This window comes from Pseudorca crassidens, chromosome 4 (genome assembly GCF_039906515.1).
Source record: "Pseudorca crassidens isolate mPseCra1 chromosome 4, mPseCra1.hap1, whole genome shotgun sequence".
In the NCBI taxonomy this organism is placed as follows: domain Eukaryota; kingdom Metazoa; phylum Chordata; class Mammalia; order Artiodactyla; family Delphinidae; genus Pseudorca; species Pseudorca crassidens.
The window spans coordinates 108,144,834-108,170,629 of record NC_090299.1 but is presented as its reverse complement, the minus strand read 5'-3'; the positions used below and the strand labels follow the sequence as shown (position 1 = coordinate 108,170,629).

The window sequence follows — 25,796 nt, the reverse complement described above, 5'->3', positions numbered from 1 at the left end:
AAGTAAGGATATGAATGCTTTGGGGTACTTTTAAAAAATCACTAAGAGACAAATGATAAAGTTAAAATAGGCTCTCAATCAAAGTAAACCTATTCTAAGCAACAAAGGAAGTGTTCAACTCCCATTTCAGTACAGTTAATTTTCAAGGTTTCATTTATAACTTCATATGGATAGCACTGATGTTCTCTAAAAGCTCACAATAAAACAATTCAACCAGTGTGGCAAAATTAAGAACTAAGAAGGACTCCGCATATCAGGGGGAAGGGATTAGGATAATACCAGTGGATGGATCAATTTTAGGCTTATGTACATTTTTACTCTCCTTGAGTGAATCTGAATGTCTATGACTTTACAGTTTTGCTAAAGCATGAACCTGAATTGTTTAACAGCAAGGCTGGCACATGTGGGTAAATCATCTAATAATAGTAAGGGACATTCCTAAAAGCCCTAGCATCCACATTTCAATGAAGCTTAGCTGCTTTCCTTAGGAGTCTAAAGGAATGTAAACATTTTAAGTTGTTTACCTACATCTTACTAGGTAAATTATATGTCTTGGCATTTTGAGGATTTGAGAGCTCACGAACATCAAGGGGGTTTACTGTTTAACTATATAAGCATTGGAATGGTATTTTATTTTTGTTTTTTTGAAAGGAAGATCAATTGCTCTGGGAAGAGAAAGAGCGAGGTGCACAGCTATGAACCACTCTATTCTATTCCCTCTCATAAATGACCCGAATTCAGCTATTAAGCAGAAACAGAAAATGACATGCAAGAACTGTGTGGATGATATAAAAGAAAACAAATCCAAAAAAACCACCTTTCTGTCCAGAACACGTGTTCCCATCATGATGCAGACCTTATTCACAATTTGGCAAAACCATTCTTATAAGAATATTTATTGCTTTCTCTCCACAAAACCATTTCTGGTGACAATGAGCTAATGAGCCGTCCTTGCCTCTCTCCTTTTTCATCTACATCTACTAAGGACATCCTTAAATCCTTGTATCACTGACATCAAAGTGAAACTTTCTCCCCCCGCCCCCTTAGAGAAGTTTTGCTGGCTACTTTACCTGTGAAAGGATGTTGGTGCACTGTTGCAATAAAGAAACTGGAGGGTTGCCAATACTTGTAGCAAGTTGAACCCTGAGCAGTTGTTCTTTCTGGGTAGCATTTTCTTGCAAAGCATGGGCAAGGGCCACAGCAGCACACCAGTTTGAAAGTGAATCAGTAGAAAATAAACCTCCGCATAACAACTGACCAGCTGAGACTGAATTACCTGTTGCTACAAAGATGGCAGGCAGATAATAAGGTAAAAATTAATTATGTTGCTTTCCAAACACACAAAAATAGTATGAAATGCTACTTAAAAATTTGCTAATTAGTAGTATTAAGTAATACTTTCAAAAGTCTGTTTTTTCAAAAACAAATGCAAAGATGACAAAAAAGTACTTTGGAAGAAAAGTTGCAGAACAAAGAAATATTAGAATACTTTAGGCATCAAACTGACGATGGTAATACTCCAGAAATTATTACCTTAATTAAAAACTACTTTCTAAAACAAATTCAAGGAAATGCAATATTTTAAATATTCTATTACATTCTAATATTCTACATTTAAATATCTACTACACATTTATGATATATTTTACCATTAAAAGCTTAAAAGACAATTACTTACTTTAAAACTGAAATTAGAATTAAATTATTTACGGGACTTCCCTGGTGGCGCAGTGGATAGGACTCTGCGCTCCCAGCGCAGGGGGCCTGGGTTCGATCCCTGATCAGGGAACTAGATCCCACCTGCATACTGCAACTAAGAAGCCCGCCTGCTGCAACTAAGACCTGGTGCAACCAAATAAATATTAAAAAAAAAAAAGGAATTAAATTATTTACCATCAATAGTGGAAGGCAGAAGTGTTGACACAATTTCTCCTTGTCCTTTCTGATTTTTATATAAGAAACACTGGAAACAGTAGAGAACAGCACAGCGCAATACAAATGGCTGCCTTTCGTTAACCATGGACATAAGAAGTACTACAATGGCTGGTCTGTTCCATTCAAAAAGGAAAGAACAAAAAGAAACATTGCAATCCAGGTACACAAATCAAAAACTAGTCATTTTTATTGACTGAAAAACCATAGCCAGAACACAAGGGAGTAACTATTTTCATCTCCATTTCACAGAAAAGATAACTGCAGCTGTGAGAAATGAAGTGATCTGTTTGCTTAAGGCACATAGCTAGGAAGTGATACCTGCGCCCAAATACGTAAGTTCCAAAGACCACAAACTCTTTAAATACCAACATATTTATCTTGTCAGACAATTTGTTTCAAAACACATGACTGAACTTCTTAAAAGAATAAGATATGTATATGAGATATCCTTAAATCCCAAAGTAAGTTTTCACTTCCTCTGTGGGATCTCAGTATTTCCCCTTTCCTACCTTGGTGGGTTTGAAGGTGCATTTACAGAAGCAAAGTAGTCTTGGTTTACTTGACAGCCTCGAATAACTTCTGATACAGTATTAATGGTCTGTAATGAACGGGGATGGGGAGAGAATTTAGAGAAAGTCAGTCAAGGGAAAAACCCTGTTTCCAAAAGAAGAAAATGTTATATTCTTTTGCTTTTTGCTTTTAAATGGCAAAAATTAGACACCCAAAAAATCAGTGACAGCATTATAGACTTGTAACACTTTCTTGAGATAACATTTTAAAACATTAAGCGTAGGCCTCTAACTAAAAATAACACGTGACCACATGCATTTAAAATCTCAAAAAACTAAAATTAATATCTCCTAAGAGATAGAATCCATTTCTATGAAACAAGAAAAGGGTGCTTAAAAATAAAATCAGAGAACAAATTTAAAACGTAACAAATTAAAAATTCAATTTAAGGATGGAGTTGAAAAAAAACCTCCAAGAAAACAGAATAAAAAGACAAACTGGATCCAGAAAGTCCAACAATCTATTAATAGAGTTGCAGAAACAGAAAAGAGGAAAGAAATGGTCAAGGAATATGTAAAACATCCTGAGAACTGAAGTACTTATGTCTCTGGCTTAAAATGGCCCCAAAATTATTGGGGCTGGGGGTGGGGTGTGTGGTACAGCACATCACCAGTAAATTTCAGAAAACCATAAACAAAGAAAGATTCTAGAGATAGAAAGCAGGTTACACAAAAAGGACGAAGATTCAAAATGGCTTCGGATTTCTTAACAGCAACACTGGAATAATGTTCTAAAAGTTGACTGTTAATGATTTCCAATTCTGAATTCCATACCTAACCAAACATTAGAGTCATACCGCAGGTGGAGGAATGACATGAAAGAGCTAAAAACAAATTATCTTGCAATTTGCCCTCTCTCAGGAAGTAAAATAAGATAATGAACCAAGGGGTGGGAGAAAAAGACACAGAATCCAGATAACCAAGGAATCCCCAAGTTAAGAGAGAGGAAAAAGGATCGTTGGAGGATGGTGAATGAAAGTCCCAGAATAAGAGATGTGTGGCAGAAATAGAGAATAAGCAGCCCATATTTGAGTAGGAAGATGGAGGGCTTCCGGAAGAAGGTCTGGAATGCGGAACAATGCGTTAACACATTAACACATATAACAGTGTTAATATGTATAGATACATAGAAAATCCGTAAAATGAAAAAAGAATACTATTATAACTCAGGAAAGAAAAAGGGTTATTAAAAAAAAAAGATATAGAGCTCTATTTGGCTTAGCAGGAAACAGTATTGGAATAGTCATACAACTATAAACCCTGATTATTGATTTAAATACAAATTACTGGGGTGACAAGGAGGAAGTAAAGTGGGAAGGTTATATGGGGGGAAGTGGGGCTTAGGGTAGGGAGAAGGGAGTCCAAAGACAGTTTTTGCTATAAAACTTTTACTATTATCTGTGCTTTTAATATGCATGTGTTAATTTGAGAAAAAATTAAATAAACTAAACCTTTCTTTTCTTCAAACTAACTTCTTTTTCTTAATAGGCAGGAAACAGAAAATGCCATATGTCAAGGAAAAAGAATTTATTATGCTACGAATAAGACTCAAATCTTACTTGACTAAGTCATACTCTTCTCAAAATTAAAAACATAAATCATACTGTTCACTCCTGTTGAATACAATAAAATTAATGAGAAATCTTCTAAGCTTTAACACTATTTATATACTGTTAAACTTGAGGAATGAATACACCTTTTGGAATTGATACTGTCATCATTATGCTAATATTTTACAGGGTCAATAAGGAATTTAACATACAAGAATGGTTAACAATTCCTATTTTTCATTCAGCTGATATCTAATTCTTCCTAGGCTTCCTGATTTCAGCTTCCACAGAGCAGCCTCTGCCTTTATTTGGTTTACCTCAGTCAGGATGTCAGCAGGAACTCCAGTGGCCATTAGGATGGTGCAAAGCTGCTGCAGTAAGCCACACTGGAACATAGCTTTTTGGCAGCTACTGGTAGCACCGGGAGGGTTATTTGGAGAAACCAGTACACGAACAAGCTGCGAAAGAAAGAGAACACAAAATCTGTCTTTTAAAGATCTGAAAAGTCTTGAGACAAATTTGATCTATATGAACAGAAAACCTATGTGAAGGATTCCCTCAACTGCTCAGCCAGATCTAGGAGCTCTTTCCTTCATGCTCTCATGGCCATAGTTCTGTTACAGTACATACCACATTATGCTATTTCCTTAATTTTATCTCCTTCAGGTCACTGTGAACTCCCAGAGAGTAGAAACTGCCCCAGTCATTTTTTGTATCTCAAACAACAAGCACAGTATTTGTAACATAGTCTGTATTCAAAAAATGAATAATGAATAAGTAAGAGGATGGTAGATTTCTTATGGAAGTAAGGATGAAAGACCTAATCGTAAAGCAGGTTTGAAAATAGAATGGCCTGAGGTGTGATAAAATTCCTCCCAAACTGGAAATATTTAGAGAGGGTAAAATGAACAACTGGAGACATGGCTGAAGATTTGTGCATTAGGCAAGGCGTTAGCCTCATTGACTGTTAATGCTAATTAAATCCCTAAGGTTCTATGATGCTATGATTAGTCTAACCTTGAACATGAAATTTTAGAGACATGAAAGATGTTATCTTAAACAACTGTTCAGCACAGTTACATCTTCAAAATAAATTTGGATATACCTTACATTTTAAAACTAAAGTTATATGTATATGTGTGTACAAAATCTTATATATATATATATCAAGATCAAATGGTATATTTATGATAATACTTTATTAATGACAAAGTGCTATACAAATGTTACCCTAAATGTACAGAAGTAATCAATGATATAACAGAGGAGACTAAAACAATTTTATTGCTATAGCTGGTGCATATGATAGATAATGACTTCACTAAGAAAGGGGACGTTTTTGTGGGGGGAGATAAAATATAAAAAATAAAATGGGTATGAAAAGTGCTATTTTTACTGCTGGTGAATAAAAAGGTGACCGGCAATCACTAGAATTTGTGGAAAAACTCAGTCAGTAGTTAAATCAGTAAATTATGAAGAATTGAAATAGTTAATGTTTCCACGTCTGGCCTAGCAGACATTCTCCAAGAGGTTTCATTAATAAATTGATGTCACAGGAGAGAGGCTTTAGGACTACACACTGGCTCTCGTTTTTGGACCTTTCTAGTTAGCCGTCGGTGGTTTTTATTTGTTGATTTTTGTTTTAAATTTATTACCCTTCTATTCCTGCTTTTTAAAAAATACAGGCATACCTTGGAGATATTGCAGGTTCTCCTCCAGACCACCACAATAAAGCAAATATCACAATGAAGCAAATCACACAAACTTTCTGGTTTTCTAATTGCAAATAAAAGTTATGTTTACACTATACTGTAGTCCCTTATGTGTGCAATAACATTATGTCTAAAAAAACATGGAGAAACCTTAATTAAAAAAATACTTTATTGCTAAAAAATGCTGACCAGCATCTGAGCCTTCAGCGAGTCACAATCTCTTTGTTGGTGGAGTTTGATGTTGATAGCTGCTCACTGATCAGGGTGGTGGTTGCTGAAGGCTGGGGTGTCTGCGGCAATTTCTTAAAATAAGGCAACAGTGAAGTTTAGTGCATCGGCTTTCTTTTCCTTTCACGACTTCTCTGTAGCATGCAATGCTGTTTGATAGCATTTTACCCACACCTCTTTCAAAATTGGTGTCAATCCTCTCAAGCCCTGTCACTGCTTTATCAATTAAGTTTTTGTAATATCCTTTGTTGTCATTTCAACAATCTTCACAGCATATTCACCAAGAGTAGATTCCATTTCAAGAAACCACTTTCTCTGCTCATCCATAAGAAGCAACTCCTCACCCATTCAAGTTTTATCATAAATTGTAGCAATTCAGTCCCATCTCCAGGCTCCACTTCTAATTCGAGTTCTTTTGCTGTTTCCACCACATCTGCGGTTACTTCTTCCACTTAGGTCTTGAATCCCTCAAGGTCATCCATGATGGTTGGAATCAACTTCTTCCAAACTCCTGTTAATGTTGATATTTTGACCTCTTCCCAGGAGTCACAAATGTTCTTCATTTTCCAGAAAGTTTTCAATTGCCTAGATCCATCAGAGGAATCACTATCTACGGCAGCTACAGCCTTACAAAATGTATTTCTTAGGGACTTCCCTGGTGGTCCAGTGGTTAAGATCCCACGCTCCCAATGCAGGGGGCCCAGGTTCGATCCCTGGTCAGGGAACTACATCCCGCATGCTGCAACTAAGACCTGGTGCAGCCAAACAAACAAACAAATAAATACTAAAAAACGAAGAAACCAAAATGTATTTCTTAAATAATGAGACTTGTAAGACAAAATCAGTCCTTGGTCTATGGGCTGCAGAGTGGACATTGTGTTAGCTGGCATGAAAACAACATTAATCTCCTTGTACACTTCCATCAGAGCTCTTGGCTGACCAAGTGCATTGTCAATGAGCAGTAATATTTTGAAAGGAATCTTTTTTTTCTGAGCAGTAGGTCTCAACCGTAGGTTGAAAATATTCAGTAAACCATATTGTAAACAGATGTGCTGTCATCCAGGCTTTGTTGTTCCACTTAATAGAGCACAGGCAGAAAAGATTTGGCATATAATTCTTAAGAGCCATAGGATTTTTGGAATGGTAAATGAACACTGGCTTTAAATTAAAGACACCAGCTGCCTTAGCCCTTAACAAGACAGTCAGCCTGTCCTTCGAAGCTTTGAAGCCAGGCATTGATTTCTCTCTGGCTTCTCTCTAGCTATGAAAGTCCTAGGTGGCATCTTCTTCCAATAGAAGGCTGTTTCATCTGCGTTGAAAGTTTGTTGTTTAGTGTAGCCACCATCATTAATGATCCCAGCTAAATCATCTGGATAATTTGCTGCAGCTTCTGCGCCAGCACTTACCGCTTCACCTTGTACTTTTATGTTATGAAGATGGCTTCTTTCCTTAAACCTCATGAACCTCTGCTAGCTTCAAACTTTTCTTCTGCAGTTACCTAACCTCTCTCAACCTTCACAGAATTGAAGAGTTGTAAAGGCCTTGCTCCAGAATAGGCTCTGGCTTAAGGGAATGTTGTCATTGGTTAGATCATCCATCTAGGCCACTAAAACTTTCTCCATATCATCAATAAGGCTGTTTCACTTTCTTATCGTTCATGTGTTCATTGGGGTAGCACTTATAATTTCCTTCAATAACTCTTCCTCTGCATTCACAACTTGGCTAAGTGGTGCAAGAGGCCTAGCTTTTGGCCTATGAAGGCTTTCAACATGCCTTCCTCACTAAGCTTAATCATTTCCAGCTTTTGATTTAAAGTGAGAGACATAGGACCCTTCCTTTCACTTGAACACTTAAGAGGCCACTGTAAAGTTATTAACTGGCCTAATTTCAATATTGTTATGTCTCAGGGAACAGGGAGACGGGGAACAGTCAGTCAGTGGAGCAGTAAAACACACACATTTATCAATTTAGTTCTCTATCTTACATGGGTGTGATTCGTGGTGCCCCAAAACAATTACAATAGTTACATCAAAGATACTGATTGCAGATCACCATAACAAATATAATAATAATGAAAAGGAGTCTCTCATAAGGTAATGAGCTTTCTGAGAGTCACTGGCAGTATCTATCCAAAAATGGCATAGAATGGATTCCTGTAGGTAGAATTAGTCATAAACTTAACATTCCAAGAAAAAATTTAAATGTTTTACAACTAAAAAATTTTTCAATAAGATGCTTCCCCCAAATTTAATTTGCAAAATGTGAATGAACTATCCTTAAGTGGATCAATTTCAATTTTTAGTGGCCTAGAATTCCATCATAATTATAACTGTGATGATGAATAATTCTAAATGGAAATATCTATCCAAAAAGGATTGTTTATCATCAATTGTAATGCATTTTCATTTGGAACATAATAGAGAACTTGAAATACAAGCAACCCTAAATATAAGCAATAAAGCTATCAAGAAAGAACCCTCTAATAGGTTGAAAAGCAGAAGATAACCTGTGGCCTGTGAAGCTATGATTACATCAACTACTCAGTCTTTGCGTGGAGAATATATTAAAGTGAATTAAACTCAGTTTCTTTATTTTGAAGTTTATGTTCTTTAAGATTAGTATCTAGTTTATTCACTTTCTAAAAGCAAAGAATACTTAAAGAAAGAACTAACTTACTATATAACCAGAATACTGTGTTTTTCTGTTTATTTATATTTATATAAATATTTATATTCTAAATTTTTTTAGGGGGTAAAATAGTACTTTTACTTTTTAACAAGTGACACTTCCTTCAAAAATAATTATTTACGTAGTACCCTAAGCTATAAAACATGAGTAAGCTGCTCAAGCAGTTTAAATTTTCACTCTGGCAGGAAACATATATGTAATTTGTACATCATCAGATCCCTTCATTTTCTCTAATCACGTTTTGAAAATTACTTTTCTAGAGGAATTTCCTTTATTAAGAAAGCAATGTTGAGCAAAAATATCAAGCTTACCACTGGGACACTATTTCTAAAACATAAAAAACTAATGGCCTTGAAATGTGTAATACTGACAAGTAAAAATATAGACAATGAAGATGGGAGTATAAACAGAAAGATTCTGCCCATGTTCTCCTGTAAAATATCTTCCTGACAGTTTTTAGGCATATTCTAAATAGGCTAACTATATAATTTATTATCTAAACTGGAACACTGTTGAAGTGAAAGAGGACACTATTAGTAATTACAAAATGAACACTGGCCTGGTGACCTGGGGCATATGGTCACCCTAATTATCAATCAACGTTATGCAGGCAACTCCCAGAGCATGCAACAATATGTGGATTCTAATTACCAGTCTGATTAACCATCTAGTTTTGAGGAACACAACTTCAGAGATGCAGGCACAATTCAGAGACACTCGAAGACCCACAGGAATCACTAAAGAGTCAGTAAGGTGGGAGACCCGTATAAGCTTAAGGGTCTGGAGAAGGGGAATTCAATAAAGGGATAAGTAAGTAAAATATTCTAAAAACTTCGTCATTTTCTCTGATGTAGAATTCATTTGGGATCCTACCGTCTTCACTTTTACTGTCTATCACCACCAAGCTTTCACCATAAAGCTTAAATAAAATTACACGTGATTTGTCAATTTAACTTGTATTAGATTTAAAACTCAAGACTATTAATCTTTGAGGGCAGGGACATTACCATTCATTTCCAAGCATCCAGTGCCTGGCTCTCAGTAAATGTTTACTGAATGGATTTCTTTGAACTTAATATTCTGAGTATTAAAATTTATGATATTAGAACCTTAATTGAAGATAGTAGATTTTAAAAATTCAACTCAACAAGCTAACCTGTTATTTTCTAGTGCAAAACCTATCAGGAAACTGTATTTGGATTTGCTTTAAAATAATCCTGCAGGGCCAGAGAGAGGGATAAAAGATGAAACAAAACTGCCAGATGTTAATAATTATTGAAACTAACTGATGGGTGTGTGTGTGGGGATCTCCATCTCTGCGTATAACTGCAAATCTCCATATTAAAAGCGTTTTTTTTTTTTTAAAGCCCATCTGAAACCAACTCAACATCCTGGATTTATCAAACACAAGCCATTTTCTTTTCTTTGAAAGTATCACTGTCAGAATTCTTATCACATTTATGTCTAAGGACAGTATACCTGTAGCATTAGGTGCAGATTAGTCACTTTCTGTGCGGACCAGCCTGAATTTTCATCTCCAACTTCAAACCAAGGTTTCATACGCTGAATATATGAGCCTTCTTTAAAAAAATTTTGATTGGAATTGTTGTTTTTTAACAGGTTTTGAAGCAAAATCAGACAATCTTCCACTACTATACCTGGGGAAAGAATGTAGAATGGAATGTTGAGGCGGATAAAACCTGAAGGAAAATTCAATCCTCAAACATTTCAAAAGAAAACTCTCAGTGCTCAGCATCTCTTCAGTATGCATGGCAGTGAGCCTGCTCCTTCTCAGGTCCCCCAGTGATCTCCTGACTTCTATTTTCAACTATCCACTCACCTCAGTAACTCACATTTTTTCTTCAAATCCAGCTTACACATCATTTCTTCAAGAATGATTAGCAAGATCCAGTGAGTAGGTTAGGATCACCAGCTATATGCTCTCACAGTAGCCTGCCCCTTTTATTATTATGCAGTATCTGTCTTCACTAGATTATAATTCATGAAGACAGGAATTTGGGAATGTCCTACTTACCTCTCTGTATCCTCAGCAGATATAGAGACAAGATCCCACATGCCACATGGTGCGGCCAAAATAAAAAAATAATAATAAAATAAACACCAATGGGAAAGATAAGCAGGAATTAGCCACATGAAGTGGGTGGGATGCAGAAAAGCATTCCAAGAAGAAAGTAAAATGGCTTTTAAAAAACAGTCTACATTTCGGGACTTCCCTGGTGGTCCAGCGGTTAAGACTCTGCGCTCCCACCGCAGGGGGCGCAGGTTTGATGAGATCCCGCATGCCACGTGGTGAGGCCCAAAAAAAAAAAAAAAAAAAAAAGAGAGAGAGACAAGATATCAGATGTATACATGGTAGGTCACTACTAAATATTTGTTGAATGAATCAATCATATATTATTTAATCGCTAAGAAGCACTTGACATTGCTGTCTTTATGCCTCTTCCTTGAAACTTCCTCTTCTTTTGGTTTCTAAAACACTAACGACTCCCTCCTGGTTCTCCTTACAGATATCTGGCCACTCCTCAGGCTTCCTAACCAATGAGCTCTGTTTCCTCTGCAAAGTATATGAAAAAAAGCGGCTGGATGCTCACAGCGAGTAGATTCCTCTGTGTAGTACATGCACACTTTTGCTCCTACTAGTTAAGCTGCACGATTATAAGAATTAATTGCGGGGCTTCCCTGGTGGCGCAGTGGTTGAGAGTCCGCCTGCCGATGCACAGGGGACACGGGTTCGTGCCCCCGTCCGGGAAGATCCCACATGCCACAGAGCAGCTGGGCCCGTGAGCCATGGTCACTGAGCCTGCGCGTCCGGAGCCTGTGCTCCGCAACGGGAGAGGCCACAACAGTGAGAGGCCCGCGTACCACAAAAAAAAAAAAAAGAATTAATTGCTTTTAAAAAATGAACAGATTTTAGGGAATTCCCTGGTGGTCCAGTGGTTAGGGCTCTGTGTTTTCACTACTGAGGGCCTGGGTTCAATCCCTGGTTGGGGAACTAAACTAAGATCCCACAAGCCGTGCGGCAGGGTCAAAACCAAAACAAAACAACAAAAACAAAAACTCCAAAAAACAGACTTGATTTTTCAGAGCAGCTTCAGGTTTACAGAAAAACCGAGCAACAAATAAAGGGAATTCCCATATACTCTCTTCGTGTCAGTTTCCACTGCTATTACCACTTAGCATTAGTGTGGTACATTTGTTAAACTGATGAATGAATATTGATACATTATTAACTCACGTCATAGTTTACATTAGGGTTCACTCTTTGTGTTGTAAATTCTATAGATTTCAACATATGTATAATTTCATGTACCCACGGTTACAGTATCATACAGAATAGCTTCACTGCTCTAAAAATCCTGTGTTCCACCTACTCATTCCTCTTTCTTCCTACTCCCGAATCCCAGGCAACCACTGGTCTTTTTACTGTCTCTTTATGGTTTTGTCTTTTCTGAATGTCATATACTTGGAATCATAAAGTATGTAGCCTCTCCAGACTGTGTTATTTCACTTAGCAATATGCATTTAAGGTTCCTCCAGGACTTTTCATGGCTTGAAAACTTTTTAATCGTTGACTAATATTCCATTGTCTGAATGTACCACAGTTTGTTTATCCATTCACCTACTGGAGGACATCTTGGTTGCTTCCAAGTTTTGGCAATTACGAATAAAGCTGCCATAAATATTCACGTGCAGGATTTGTGTAGATATAAGTTTTCTACTCATTTGGGTAAATACCAAGGAGTGTGATTGCTGGACTGTATGTTAAGAGTATGTTAAACTTAGTAAGAAACCACCAAACGGTCTTCCAAAATGGTTGTATCATTTTGCATTCCCATCAGCAATACATGAGAGTTCTACACCCTTGCTTACTTTTGGTGTTGTCAGTGTTCTGGATTTTTGCCTAATAGGTGTATAGTGATGTCTCATTGTTTTAGTTTGCATTTCCCTAATGATATATGATGTTGAGTGTCTTTTCATATGCTATATACCATCTATATATTTTCTTTGGTGATACATCTGCTCAGATCTTTTATTCATTTTTTAATTGGGTTGTTTCTTTACTTCTTATTGAACTTTAAGAGTTCTCTGTACATTCTGGATACAAGTCTTTTTCCAGATGTGTTTTGCAAATCTTTTCTTTCAGTCTGTGGCTTATCTTTGCATTCTCTCAGCAGTGTCTTTTGCAGACTAAATTTTCAATTTAGTGAAGCCCCACTTAACCATTTTCTCTTTCATCTAAGAGTAAATTACTTTTACTCACTGAGGCTCAGGCCATCTGGCTGTACCATCTATTACTAGTCCTCACTGCAGTTTTGTAACAAATTCATGGTCACTACTCCTTGTTCACTGCAAACACCAGCACCTCACTTGGAGTCTTCTTTCTATCTGCATGTTCTGCTGTCACTCTTGATTTCAATTTCAATGACAACCCATCTAATATCTGGACCCCTCAGTTCCTTGGCCTCATCTTCAGAGATAACCCTTACTCTATTACTAAAACCTCCCATCTTTCCAGCTCAAGTATTCTCAATATATCTGTTCTGTGGCTTCCCTGAGACTTTCAACCCATCAACAAGTCTTCTTTCTTCTTTTTTTTTTTTTTTGCGGAACGCAGGCCTCTCACTGTTGTGGCTTCTCCCGTTGCGGAGCACAGGCTCCGGACACGCAGGCCCAGTGGCCATGGCTCACGGGCCCAGCCGCTCCGCGGCACGTGGGATCCTCCTGGACCGGGTCACGAACCCGCGTCCCCTGCATCGGTAGGCGGACTCTCAACCACCGCGCCACCAGGGAAGCCCCCTTTCTTCTTTTTAAAAACTCTTCTGTCTTTACTTCCTTCCCTATCTAGCTTAGCACATATAGGTCTTCATTTCTTCCACCCTACAGGTAATTTGCTGAGCTCTTTTGTCTCACTATCTTTTCATAGCACCCGCCTGGAAAGGCACTATCCTGTCAAAAACTGCCTGCCTGGTTTTTTTTCTATATCTGTACCTAGACAGCTGAGTACTGGGGGAGACAGGGGATCACATAATCAAGTAGCCTGCACTGCTATGAAATCATGGTGAACACCCTCAATGGGGCCTTTATCCTTGCCTGGAAATCTTCCTAATTACAATAGTCAACAAGCTCTCCTATCCTCCAAAAGACTATTTTCAGTCTTCTCCATGATTCTCAACTGTGTCATCCTTTTTCACTCTCAGCATATGTCTCTGCCTTCAACTCAACTCCCTGTCACCAAATGTGAAAAAGGACTTGCATCTTCACCTGCACTATCCCCCGTTATGATGGAAGATGAGCTCCTTCTTCTCCTACCTTAAACAGCCAGTTCCTACCTCTCCTGTGGATTCTAATAACTTCCTCCTTTTTCAGGTATTATGTACCACTGATTGTTGTCTTTTCTTTCTCTCTCTCTCTCTCATATCATATTTCTGTCCCCTCTCCGCTTGCTCACAGTTGTTGTAGTCTCTTCCATTTTAAAGAAAAAGCCCTTTTAGATTAAAGGAGAATAATCTGATAATTTCCACAGATGTAGAAAAAAATAAAAACAGTTATTAAAATGCAAGACTCATGATAAAAACTCTTAGCAAAAATCAAACTTAAAGGTGAAACATCAACATTCTCATTACAGTCAGCAACTATTCAACACTGTACTAAAGATTCTAATCAGTGCAATGAGACAAAGAAAAGAAAAGTGGTATAAGAACTGAAAAGAAAAAAGATTACACTTATTTGTAGAAAATATCGTATCTACACAGAAAGTCCAAGGAGAACTAATGGTTTAATAAGATGGTTGGATACAAGATCAATATACAAAAATCAAGTAGTAACCAATTTGAAAATGTAATAAAAAAAGATCCCATTCACATGTAACAAAAAGTATAAGATGCCTAGAAATGAATCTAATAAAAAAAATATACAATTCTTGTGCTCAAAATTATAAAACATTACTGAAAGACATAAAAGAAGACCTGAATAGATTAAAAGATATACCTGGGTTCATGGATAGAAAAAGTCAATGACGATTCTCCTTAATCTTTAAACTCAATATATTTCCAGGACTTCCCTGGTGGTGCAGTGGTTAAGAATCTGCCTGCCAATGCAGGGGACATGCGTTCGAGCCCTGGTCCGGGAAGATCCCACATGCCGCAGAGCAACTAAGCCTGTGTGCCACAACTACTGAGCCTGTGCTCTAGAGCCCACGAGTCACAATTACTGAGCCTGCGTGCTATAAGTACTGAAGCCCGCATGCCTAGAACCTGTGCTACGCAACAAGAGAAGCCATTGCAATGAGAAGCCTGCGCACCGCAACTAAGAGTAGCCCCTGCTCGCCACAACTAGAGGAAGCCTGTGCACAGCAGCGAAGACCCAACGCAGCCAAAAATAAATGAATAAATAATAACTTAAAAAAAAAACCCAAACAACTCGATATATTTCCAATCAAAATCCCAACTAGGATTTTCAGATAACTTGACTAGCAAAGAATTTCATTCATATGAAGAATAAAAGGGAAAGACGCATAAGACAATTCTGAAGAGGGCCAAGATAGGAAATTTTTCCTATATTCTAATAGATAGGATATTATTATGAAGCTTTTGTAATTAGAAGAGTATGGTTTTAGTGTAGAACTAGACAGACTAATGGAACATATCAGAGAACTCAGAAACAGACCTTCACACGTATGGAAATTTGATCACAAATCTTATAACATCATTCAAATGCAAAATCCCTATTAATTAAATGTAAAAGACACATTTTAAAAGGCTTCAGTATAAGAAAGTGATGGAAACTCTTTATGACCTTGAGGTAGAGATAGATTTCTTAAACAAAACATAAAAGCATAAACTATTTAAAAAAACCCAACATGTTATTACGCTAAAATTTTAAACTTTAATAGAAACACTATAAACAAATTAATAGAAGATAACTGAAACATGTATAATCAACACATGATTAGTATCCAGAATACATAAAGAACTCCCAGTAATCAACTGGAAAAGGAAAAACGATCTTATACAAAAACGGCGAGAAGGTAATTCAGAGGGGTAAAAGATAAACAAAAATAAATGGTGACTACTCCCATGAAAATATGCTTAATCTCATTAATTTAAGAAATGAAATAAAATCTCAATAAGACATTATCTCACACTCATCAAATTGGCAAGGAAGGACTGACAAGGATGTGAAGAAACAGGAACTTGAAAACACTGCTGATTGAGCATAGGTTGATAAAACCACTTAAGAGAGCCATTCGACAATATCTGGTAATGGTGAAAAAAGTACGACTCTATTTGTAGGTATATAGAGAAACTTAACACACAAGTAAATACATAAAGACCATTCACTGTAACAGTTTATATTAGCAAAAATAGAAACAACCTAATTGTCAACTCAATTAGAAAGTAATAGATCATAGTATATTCATAATACAGAATAATATATAGCACTTAAAATAAATGAACTAGAGTAACATGTATCAACATGGATAAATCTCAGAAACACAATGTTGAATTAAAAACAGCAAGTTGTGGGACTTCCCTGGCAGTCTAGTGGTAAAGACTTCGAGCTTCCACTGCAGGGGGTGCCGGTTCAATCCCTTATTGGGGAACTAAGATCCTGCATGCCGTGTGGTGGAAAAAAAAAATTAATAAAAAAAAAGCCAAAACAGTAAGGTGTGAGATTATATTCAGAAGGATACTTTATTTAAAAGAACTGGATGGTAGGTGCACAAGTGTTTGTTATGCTATTTTCTATTGTTTTCTGTATGTTTGAAATATTTCATATGTCAAAAAAAAAATTAAGAAAAGAAAAATAGTTCCTTGTCAACCTCCAGTTCTGTTCACCTGGCTCTCCCCTGACTTTACCAAATTCCTGATATGAGTTTTCTCTGCTATTCTATTTTCCCTCTTCTAACTCACTCCTCTGACACTACAATCTTGATTCTGAGGCAACCACTAAACACAAATGCTGTCCCCAAGGTCACCAATGATGTCTATGTTCCAAGTCCTACAGATACATTTCTGTCCTATCTTGATATCTCAGTGACTTCTTACACTGCTACCAATTCCCCCAACCCTTCTAAGTGTGGTTCTCCTCTTCCCTCGCGGCCTGTTTCTTCTCAGTCTCTTTTACTGATACCTCTTCCTCTATAATCTCTTAACAATTTGTATTCCTTAGGGTTTGTCCTAGCACTTCCCTTCTCACTCTTCACTTACTCTAAGTGACTCATCTAATCTTTCTTGTTTATCTAATTTTTTATTCTTGTTTATCTAAGTTTTACCTATATTATAAAGACTCTCAAATCTTTATCACCAGGCTGGCCCTGCCTTCCAGATTAGTAAGCCAACTGTCACCTATACTACACTACTTGCTAACCCCAGTTCAGTGAATGCAAATAAACTCATTTTTCTCCTCTGACTCTAGTGCTAGGTTTTTTGATCAATTTCTCATTAAAAACAACAAAAATGCTGAATTAAAAAAAAAAGCCTAGGAGCAACGAAGAACTGATAGTACAGCAGGCTAAAACTGACAAGAAAATGGATATCTATACAGATAGTTAAGTATAAAAGTACCTTTTGGCTGGCAGTACATTTCTCAATCTTGATAAATCTAAACTTTTTATTTTGACAGTCTCATGGGACAGAGGGAAAACAAACCAAAGCCAAGGGTATACACAAGGTAGGGAAGGAATCTAACAGAAAACTTTTCACCTAATAAAATGGGACCTCAAAAGGATATATCCTAAGGAAAAAAAAAAACAAAAAAGGATATATCCTCAGGGTGCAAAAAATGCAAAGTTAACTAGTCCTCATAGGTTTTGTAGCTCGGGTTTGCATTACCTGAGTAGTCCAGGGAATATCAACCCTTCAATCTGGAATGAGGTGATCCCAGACAAACTGCACCCCCAGGGCTTGGCAGAAACAAGCACATTTTCTCTGAAAGAAATTACTTTCATCCTAGGATTCAAATTCCTATAAGTAATTCTGCTAAGTACGACACAAAACATAGTCAAAGAGAACCATGTACACAGAAAATGTTGTACCATGTGTAAGAACCAGCAGAGCAAATTATCAGACCCACAAAGACTTAAAATACTGCGATTATCAGACAGAGATCGTGAAGTAATTGTTTCTTATATTCAAAGAAATGAAAGATAAGTTGAAAATACATGCAGAGAAAACGAAGTTATAAAAAAATTACCTAGCAAATTTGCCAAAGAAACAAGCAGAACTTCTAGAAAAGAAAAATTTAAAACTCAATGGACACATTCAAAAGCTGATCAAATACAGGTGAAGAGAGAATCGTTTAAATAGAAAACAGGTCAGAAGAAATAATCCAGAAGAAAGCCTGAAAAGATAAAAAGAAAATGCAGACAAGAAAGTAAGATGATAAAGTGAGAATCTAATCATATGACAGAGAACTGAATCTGAGTTCAGAAAGATAGGAAAAAATGTGATGGAGCAGTATTTGAGGAGACATAGCTGAGATTTTCCAGAAATGATGTAAGATATCAACAGATTCTGGAAGTTTAACAAATATTAAACAGGATAAATAAAAAGAAATCCATATTCGACACACCATAATGGAAGAAAGAAAGAATATAAAGTATCCATCCTCCCTCAGGGAAGCCTCTCTCAACATCTAACAAAACAACAAAGAAAATATATGTCCTCATTTCTCCCTTCAGTTGCATTCCTGAAAAGTTAACAAGTCCGTGAGAACAAAAGGAATCTTTCCAAATCAATCTCTTCATACTATACCTCCATCACTGTTCCCCTCCTCGGTAATAATGTCCAGTAGTCTCTCAAAAGCATTTTCAAAAGCAACAATTTTCTGGATTGCTCCATTGCTTCTTGTTAGTGCCTGTAGTAGTAAGACGCCCTTATGGAGAAGAAAGATAATGTTTAGTGGAATACAACTTTTACAAGACATTTAAAAATTACTTTAAAAACCACTGAGTTTTAGAAGTGGCAGGAATTTCACAAGTCCAACTCCTTCACTTTATAGATAGGGCAAACAAGGACAGAGAAGGTGAGCAATTTACCTCCCTAAGCTATATAAATCTCGAAAGACAGATCCTTGACTGGAACCCATGTCTACCAATTCCTAATTCAGTTCTCTTTTCACCGTACAATATAAATATACAACAATTCTTGCATATTCATCAATTCATCAATCATTCATTACCTGGCTTTCACTGTGGTCTAAGAGAGTTGAACATGATTATATTTGTCTCAGTAATGCCTCGGTACATGCTTCACAATAGTAACAATAAAAAATTGTGAAATCAATAATATAAATCAATAAACATCACCACATTTTAGCAGGGAATGTTCAGATATTCTTGTAATTATCTGGCCCGGAAATCCCCAAAACTTGATTCTAAGTTGATAGAAAAAAAGAAGAATGAGAATTCATGCCTCATGAACACCATGTCTAGTGTGAGACAATTCTCAGTAGTCTTTGCTTCTGATTTTTAGTTTTCTCAGCTCCTGTTGAGCTAGATTTAGGTTATATATTTTGCAACTTCTTTATTATTCAAGAAATAGTCACTGTTAACCATTTCTGCTTATTTCACTATCAAACAACAAGTATTTTATGAGCCCACAGGAGCCCAACAATACCATAATGGTCAAAGAGACAGAAAATATTTAATTTTCTTAGAGGAAGAGGAAGAGCAACTAAGTAGTTCAAAAGTTCCAAAGAGTCAAATAAGCTGTTGGCTGTCAGTACTGGGCAAATAAGTATTTATATAAGACAAAAAATACCCACAGCCTTATTGGGCTTTTCCTACTCATTTCCCTTACTGTCCAGTCTCAACATTAGATGAGAAAGAAAGCAAAAGTGGTTATTTTTACATGTCATATTCTCCTACTTAATGTTAACTTGAGTTTAACTGCTAACAAAGGGAGGAATAAATACAGTGGAAAGAACACTAAGGTTATGAGTTCGATACAGTGGGTTTTTTAAAGGTCTACTTACTAGCTGTGCAACTTGAAGCAAATTACATAAACTCTGTATGTAATTTATGTAATGTAAGTCTTAGTATACCCATGTGTAAAACAAGGATGGTATCTTTGTCATAGGGTTTTTATGAGGACTAAAGGAGATAAAATAACTCCTACAGAACCTAAGTTCTCAATACATATCAGTTTCTTTTCCCTGACTATTAAGAGACATATTCCTCTAATCAAACACATCCACTAATGTTACTAGAAATGAAAGTATACTCATTGGTCATTGAAAGTAAGTGGGCACCAATTCCTTACTTTAAAAACTGGTAATTAAAAGGATTTAGCTATTTATCCTCCCTTTCATCTATGAATTATAATTCAGGGTAATAAAATATACTGGTTGATGAAGTAAAGTTCTTCTTTGAGGAAGGTTACAGCCGAATAAATGTGAATGAATGACAGAATTATAGAAATCATCATTTTGAAACTCTTAACAAAATAAATGAATCAGGCAATGATCATTAATGAATGATCAGATGTAATGGATGAAGGGATCCATGGAGGGATCTGGCTGTCACCACCTGAATCAAACCCACCGATCACTACAAGTGAGATAGCCAGATATTACATTTCCTGATGTGCTGCAAAATTAAGTACACTGCATCATCTAGGAAATATCAAAGCAAAGAGGTGAACCAGAACTTAATCAAGCCCTTTAGAAAGTTAACAGACATTAACAATCAAATGTAATGAGAGAGCCTTGTCTGGAAACTAATTTGAAGAAACCAACTGTAAGAGACATTTATGAGACAACTGGGAAACTTGAGTGTAGAAATAGTTACCTTATTTAATGAGAGCTAAGACAAAGTTGTTATCTCATTAAATGTGATGGCATTGTAGTTATATAAGGAAATACACACACACACACACACACACACACACACACACACAACATGTATACTGAAGTATGTAATAGTGAAATTATACAGATTGTTTGATTCCTTTTAAATACTCTAGTCAAAAATAAAGGAGAGTGGTGAGGGGAGGGATGGATGAAGTAAGTATAATAAAATCTTGAAAATTAATGAGTTTAGGGGACGGGTTTGTCTGTATTCTCTCTACTTTCATGTGTGTTTACATTTCTCATAATAAAAAACTAAAAATTAAAGAATGGAATTACAGTCTATCATTTAGAAGTGAGCTGGTAGTTACTTCCTAGAGTTTTCTCAACCTTTCTTGCTAATTTTTAAGCCCTAAGTAACATAAATAAATATGATAGTTCACTGTATCTATGATAAATGACCAACTAATTCTCTAAATCCAGATCAAATTCAATGTTTCAAATATAAAACAAACTGAGGCTAAAAATCTTTACCAACAGGCTCCCAGAGAGGTTAGTCAATATTAATAACTGTCATTGAATGCAATGAGAAATATTAAAAAGAAGGAAATGAAAAGAGAATTTTAAAAGAAGAATAAAGAAAGAAAAAGATACAAAGGATGCGGGGGGGGGGCGGAAGCAGTGTATTATTCTGGGCAGTAACAGAGTGCCACTAGTAGCTGCCACAGGTGCCAGTTAGTTTCCACTGGTTGCTGGAGTCAACTGGGTTGTATTACACTGTGTTTTACTGCATAATGTTCGATAGTAAGTCTCCACAAAGAATTTAAGTGAATCTGTGAAGCCAAAGGAAAGATGGCTATAAAACTCCAAAATCTAAACATCACAGCAAAAATATAACTTAATCTCTAATCATAAAAGTAATGAAAGCCAACATAGAGAATCATTTTATCTGTCTCAAATAAAAACTGAGGAAAAAAGGTTAGGAAAAGAAAAAAAAGAGTAGAGAGTTAAAGGAAAGAGAAGAGCAGAACACCAAATTCAGGTTTAAGATACATACTAATATTTTAGTCAAGAAAAGACACTCAAAATTCCTAATAGATAGGTACACAATTCTTAAAAGAATATTAAAGAATAAAAACTGTTCTTCTCATGAGTTATACTACTATATCATTTCACCACTTATATTACTGCATTGACGTAGGTACTACAAAATTTTAAATGCAAAGCTAAAAAAAAAAACTGTCTATGTGGATTAGAAGTCAAGAGCATTTCAGTTTTGTCTCTGCTTTGTCAGGAAACAGTTGTGAGACTAAAAGCAATCCAAATGGTATTTAATAGCACTTAAGATGAGAAAGGTACAGGGCTAGGTACCACAAACACAAAGATGAATAAGACATCACTAACAAAGAACAAGTCACTTGGTTTCTGTGAGTCTTGGGCTTCTCCGTGTAAATATGGAGACTGAATTAGCTTGATAAGATCCCCTAGCTCTAAATTTTAATTTTAAAGATTTTTCCAGGGGCTTCCCTGGTGGCGCAGTGGTCGAGAGTCCGCCTGCCGATGCAGGGGACACGGGTTCGTGCCCCGGTCCGGGAAGATCCCACATGCCATGGAGCGGCTGGGCCCGTGAGCCATGGCCGCTGAGCCTGTGCGTCCAGAGCCTGTGCTCCGCAATGGGAGAGGCCCCAACAGTGAGAGGCCCGTGTACGGCAAAAAAAAAAAAAAAAGATTTTTCCAATTGCTATCTAAAGTATTATGGTTTTGATCAAGTTGTAGATAACAACAGAAAAGAACGTTCAAGCAACAAAACAATATTCATCAATAGAAAATACTCAAATGTATATGCAAATATTAAATCAGAATGAAAAATTAACTCCAAAGCAAATCACGCTCTATAGTTAAATAGAGATTACAAGGAAAATCCTTTGAAATATGTATTCAATCAACTAAGGGTGATGGTTCCAAATGTTACACTTTGTTAAGTTTATGCAGTTCAATGTCTAGGGGTGTTTCCTCTGCTCTTTTTGGAGGTAGAATTTGGTGTCAGTACAACCTTTCAGAAAAGGATGGAAGAAATCCTAAACTTGTGGAAGGCATAAATTTGAATAGCAAAGTCATTTGTCTAAGCCAAAATACTGAATAGGTTGGAAACAAAGAAAAAATGTGGCCTTGTATATAACTTAAAAAGGTCTAAACCATTACCCCAACTTTCCAAATCTAACTTCTATGACTCTGAATAAGGGTCAACAAAGATTTCATTTGCAAAAAGAGAAAAAAAGCAGCATATTCTTAGACTTTTCTTCAAACGTGACTTACATCATTACGTATAACTTCCCTGGAATCCGCTAATAAGTCCATCAACCTTGAAACACCTAGAAACATATAACCATGTGAAAAACACTGGCAGATCAAAAACACAAATAGTGATTCAAATTATAAACAATTTATTAACACATCATTTCAGTCCCCCCCCCATAGGAATGATCCTCAATTTTACTTTGTTTTTGTTTTTTATGATCCTCACTTTTAAATCAAAATAATATAAGGAAGATGAGTCACTTACCCATAGGACTGACTAAAATAATTTGCTGCACTTGAGGCCCTAGTTGTTTTAAAAGAGAAGTAAGAAGTTTCACACCAGGCCAGCGGACGTGGAAATCAAACTCCTACAATATAGGAATTTAAAATATTTAACATTTGTAATTCACATTTTCAAGCAAAACTTTTCAACTAGTAGAATGGTACCAAAAACTATAAACAAACAAAAAAAGTGTTTGTCAAACTTTAAAAAATTAACTTAAGAAATAAAAAGCAATAAAAAGAAAAGAGTTAATATAAATTGATCAAACTGATTAAACTGTTGTTGACTAGATATAACAGTACTTTGTAAAAATGGAAATAAGAAGCAGACAGTATTCTAAGAGACTATACAGTTCTTAAAACACACGTGTGAATCTCTTGTATTGACACAACAAATTTCACTATCTTGAAAAGGTATATAGGGGCTTCCCTGGTGGTGCAGTGGTTAAGAATCCACCTGCCAATGTAGGGGACATAGGTTCAAGCCCTGGTCCAGGAAGATCCCACATGCCGCGGAACAACTAAGCCCGTGCGCCACAAGTACTGAGCCTGCGCTCCAGAGCCCATGAGCCACAACTACGGAAGCCTGCGTGCCTAGAGCCCGTGCTCTGCAACAAGAAGCCTGTGCACTGCAACAAAGAGTAGCCCCCGCTCACCACAACTAGGCTTCCGCGTGCAGCAACGAAGACCCAACGTACCAAAAATAAATAAATAAATAAATTTATTTTTTAAAAAAAGGTATCTATATATGTTGCTTCCTCAATAACACCCAAAAGGGCAACAAAACAAGCTTATTAAGATGACAAAAATAGCAAGGTTCTTTACTTACCTCTAATAAAGATAACAGAAGAGTGACATTTTCTTGCTGCTTAATGAAAATTTCTGTAAACTGGCTTCCCAAATCCTCACTCTGTCTTGTGGAGTTTTCTTCTGTAATATTCAAAGATAAAGTATTTGAATATGATGCTTTGTTATTTTAAAGTATCCTTTTTGTTGAAAAAGCTAAGCAGAAATGATAATTTTCTTGGAACAGTGTGCCTGGAAGTGATACCACAATTATGCTAGAAAGACATATCCTTAAAATAAGTTTCAAGGTCATTTAAATAAATTTTTATTCTTTAATTGTTTAAATATGATATTCAAAGAAAATATATTTAGATTTTCACATTTTCTCAAGGTTATTTTTCGGTTAAACTTCTAACTCGAGTACAAGGGAATTTATTGGGGTGATGGAAATAGTCTATCTCAAATGTGATAGTGGTTATACTACTGTATACATCTGCCCAACACACAGGACTATACAACCCCAAAGAATAAATTTTAATGTATGTAAATTATACCTCAAAAGCTCCTCCCCCACAAACATTACTGAACATATAGTCCTTGCTGACTCTGTTACTATGTTAAATAATTTAATTTTAAAATTAAACCAATCATCTACAGATTTTTCAGTATCTTTTTCAAGCAAATCAACATATATGTCTTATAGTTATTTGGCAATAAAACCAGAATTTGCATTTAAGTTTTCACTTATTCTTTAAAAGATTTTATATTTGTCCTTAACACTTAAAAGTCTTTAAGCTGGGGCCTCCCTGGTGGTGCAGTGGTTGAGAGTCCGCCTGCCGATGCAGGGGACACGGGTTCGTGCCCCAGTCCGGGAGGATCCCACATGCCGCGGAGCGGCTAGGCCCATGAGCCACGGCCGCTGAGCCTGCGCAACCGGAGCCTGTGCTCCGCAATGGGAGAGGCCCCAACAGTGAGAGGCCCGCGTACGGCAAAAAAAAAAAAAAAAAAAAAGTCTTTAAGCTATTTGTTGTTTCAATGTACTTTGTCAAAAAAATGTAAAGGATCACTAAAAACTGAAGCAACAACTGCCAAAGCAAATTATCATTTAAAATCTGCCTACTCTAATAAATGCAATTGAGAGATGGCAAATACACTACTCCCCATCCCCTTACCCATTCCAGACATAGCTAAGCCTTTTCCACATATTGCTCCAGGCAGTGACTATAAACCAAAGGAGTTGGCAGTTAAGATCAAACATATTTATTATCTCTCAAATAGTTCTTTTTTAAATGTGAGATTTTAATATTAATATACTTTAGAAATGGAAAAAACCCAGCAGATGACAAGAATAGCAAGACAATCTGACAGTGACAGTGATAATCTCATCTAATTATTTGTAGAGAAAAGAGAAAAAAGAAGAGACCAAAAGTAGAAAAGAAATATTTTAATGTTCTGGGTTATTAATAAAACCTAATTTCTCACATATTGATTAATATGCTAGGTTTATCCTTCGGAAACCCTAAGAAATATTTCTTTTATCATCTCTTGCATCAGTAAAAGAATTCAGTTTCTGAACCTTAAAACTACATTACTTAAACAAAAAATACTTTACTTTTAAAAGGACTAGTCTGGCTGTGCTAAGATGTCAGGGAAAGAGGGAAATAATAAGGAGAGCGATTAGGAGACAATAATCAAGGTAAGTGGTGAAACTGACTTAGACACTGGTTACAATTCTTATGAAAATAGAAGGAACAAGATTTGTTGGCATATTCCTTACAGGGGTATGAGAAGGGGGGAAAAAAAAGGAAAGGTGGTTCTAAGGTTTCAGCCTAAAGAAGTGGAAAGATGGCACTGCCACTTACTGAGATTGGAAACACTGGAAGAAGCAAGTTGAGAGTATAGACAGAATCATAAGTTTAGTTTTGGATGTGTTAAGT

General features: G+C 36.3%; 1 protein-coding gene across 2 annotated transcripts in view; it reads right to left on the bottom strand.

Annotated features, from left to right (window-relative positions):
- Positions 1–25,796, bottom strand: part of USO1 (USO1 vesicle transport factor) — a 91,424-nt gene that overhangs the window by 21,031 nt on the left and 44,597 nt on the right. For both annotated transcript variants that reach the window (XM_067736274.1, XM_067736276.1), the window contains exons 5-13: positions 23,903–24,003; positions 23,057–23,159; positions 22,810–22,865; positions 18,459–18,579; positions 10,162–10,340; positions 4,372–4,512; positions 2,445–2,533; positions 1,894–2,048; positions 1,071–1,282 (exon numbers count right to left, since the gene is read on the bottom strand). In XM_067736274.1, coding sequence (XP_067592375.1) covers positions 1,071–1,282; positions 1,894–2,048; positions 2,445–2,533; positions 4,372–4,512; positions 10,162–10,340; positions 18,459–18,579; positions 22,810–22,865; positions 23,057–23,159; positions 23,903–24,003 — 1,157 coding nt within the window. The remainder of the gene's footprint in view (positions 1–1,070; positions 1,283–1,893; positions 2,049–2,444; positions 2,534–4,371; positions 4,513–10,161; positions 10,341–18,458; positions 18,580–22,809; positions 22,866–23,056; positions 23,160–23,902; positions 24,004–25,796) is intronic.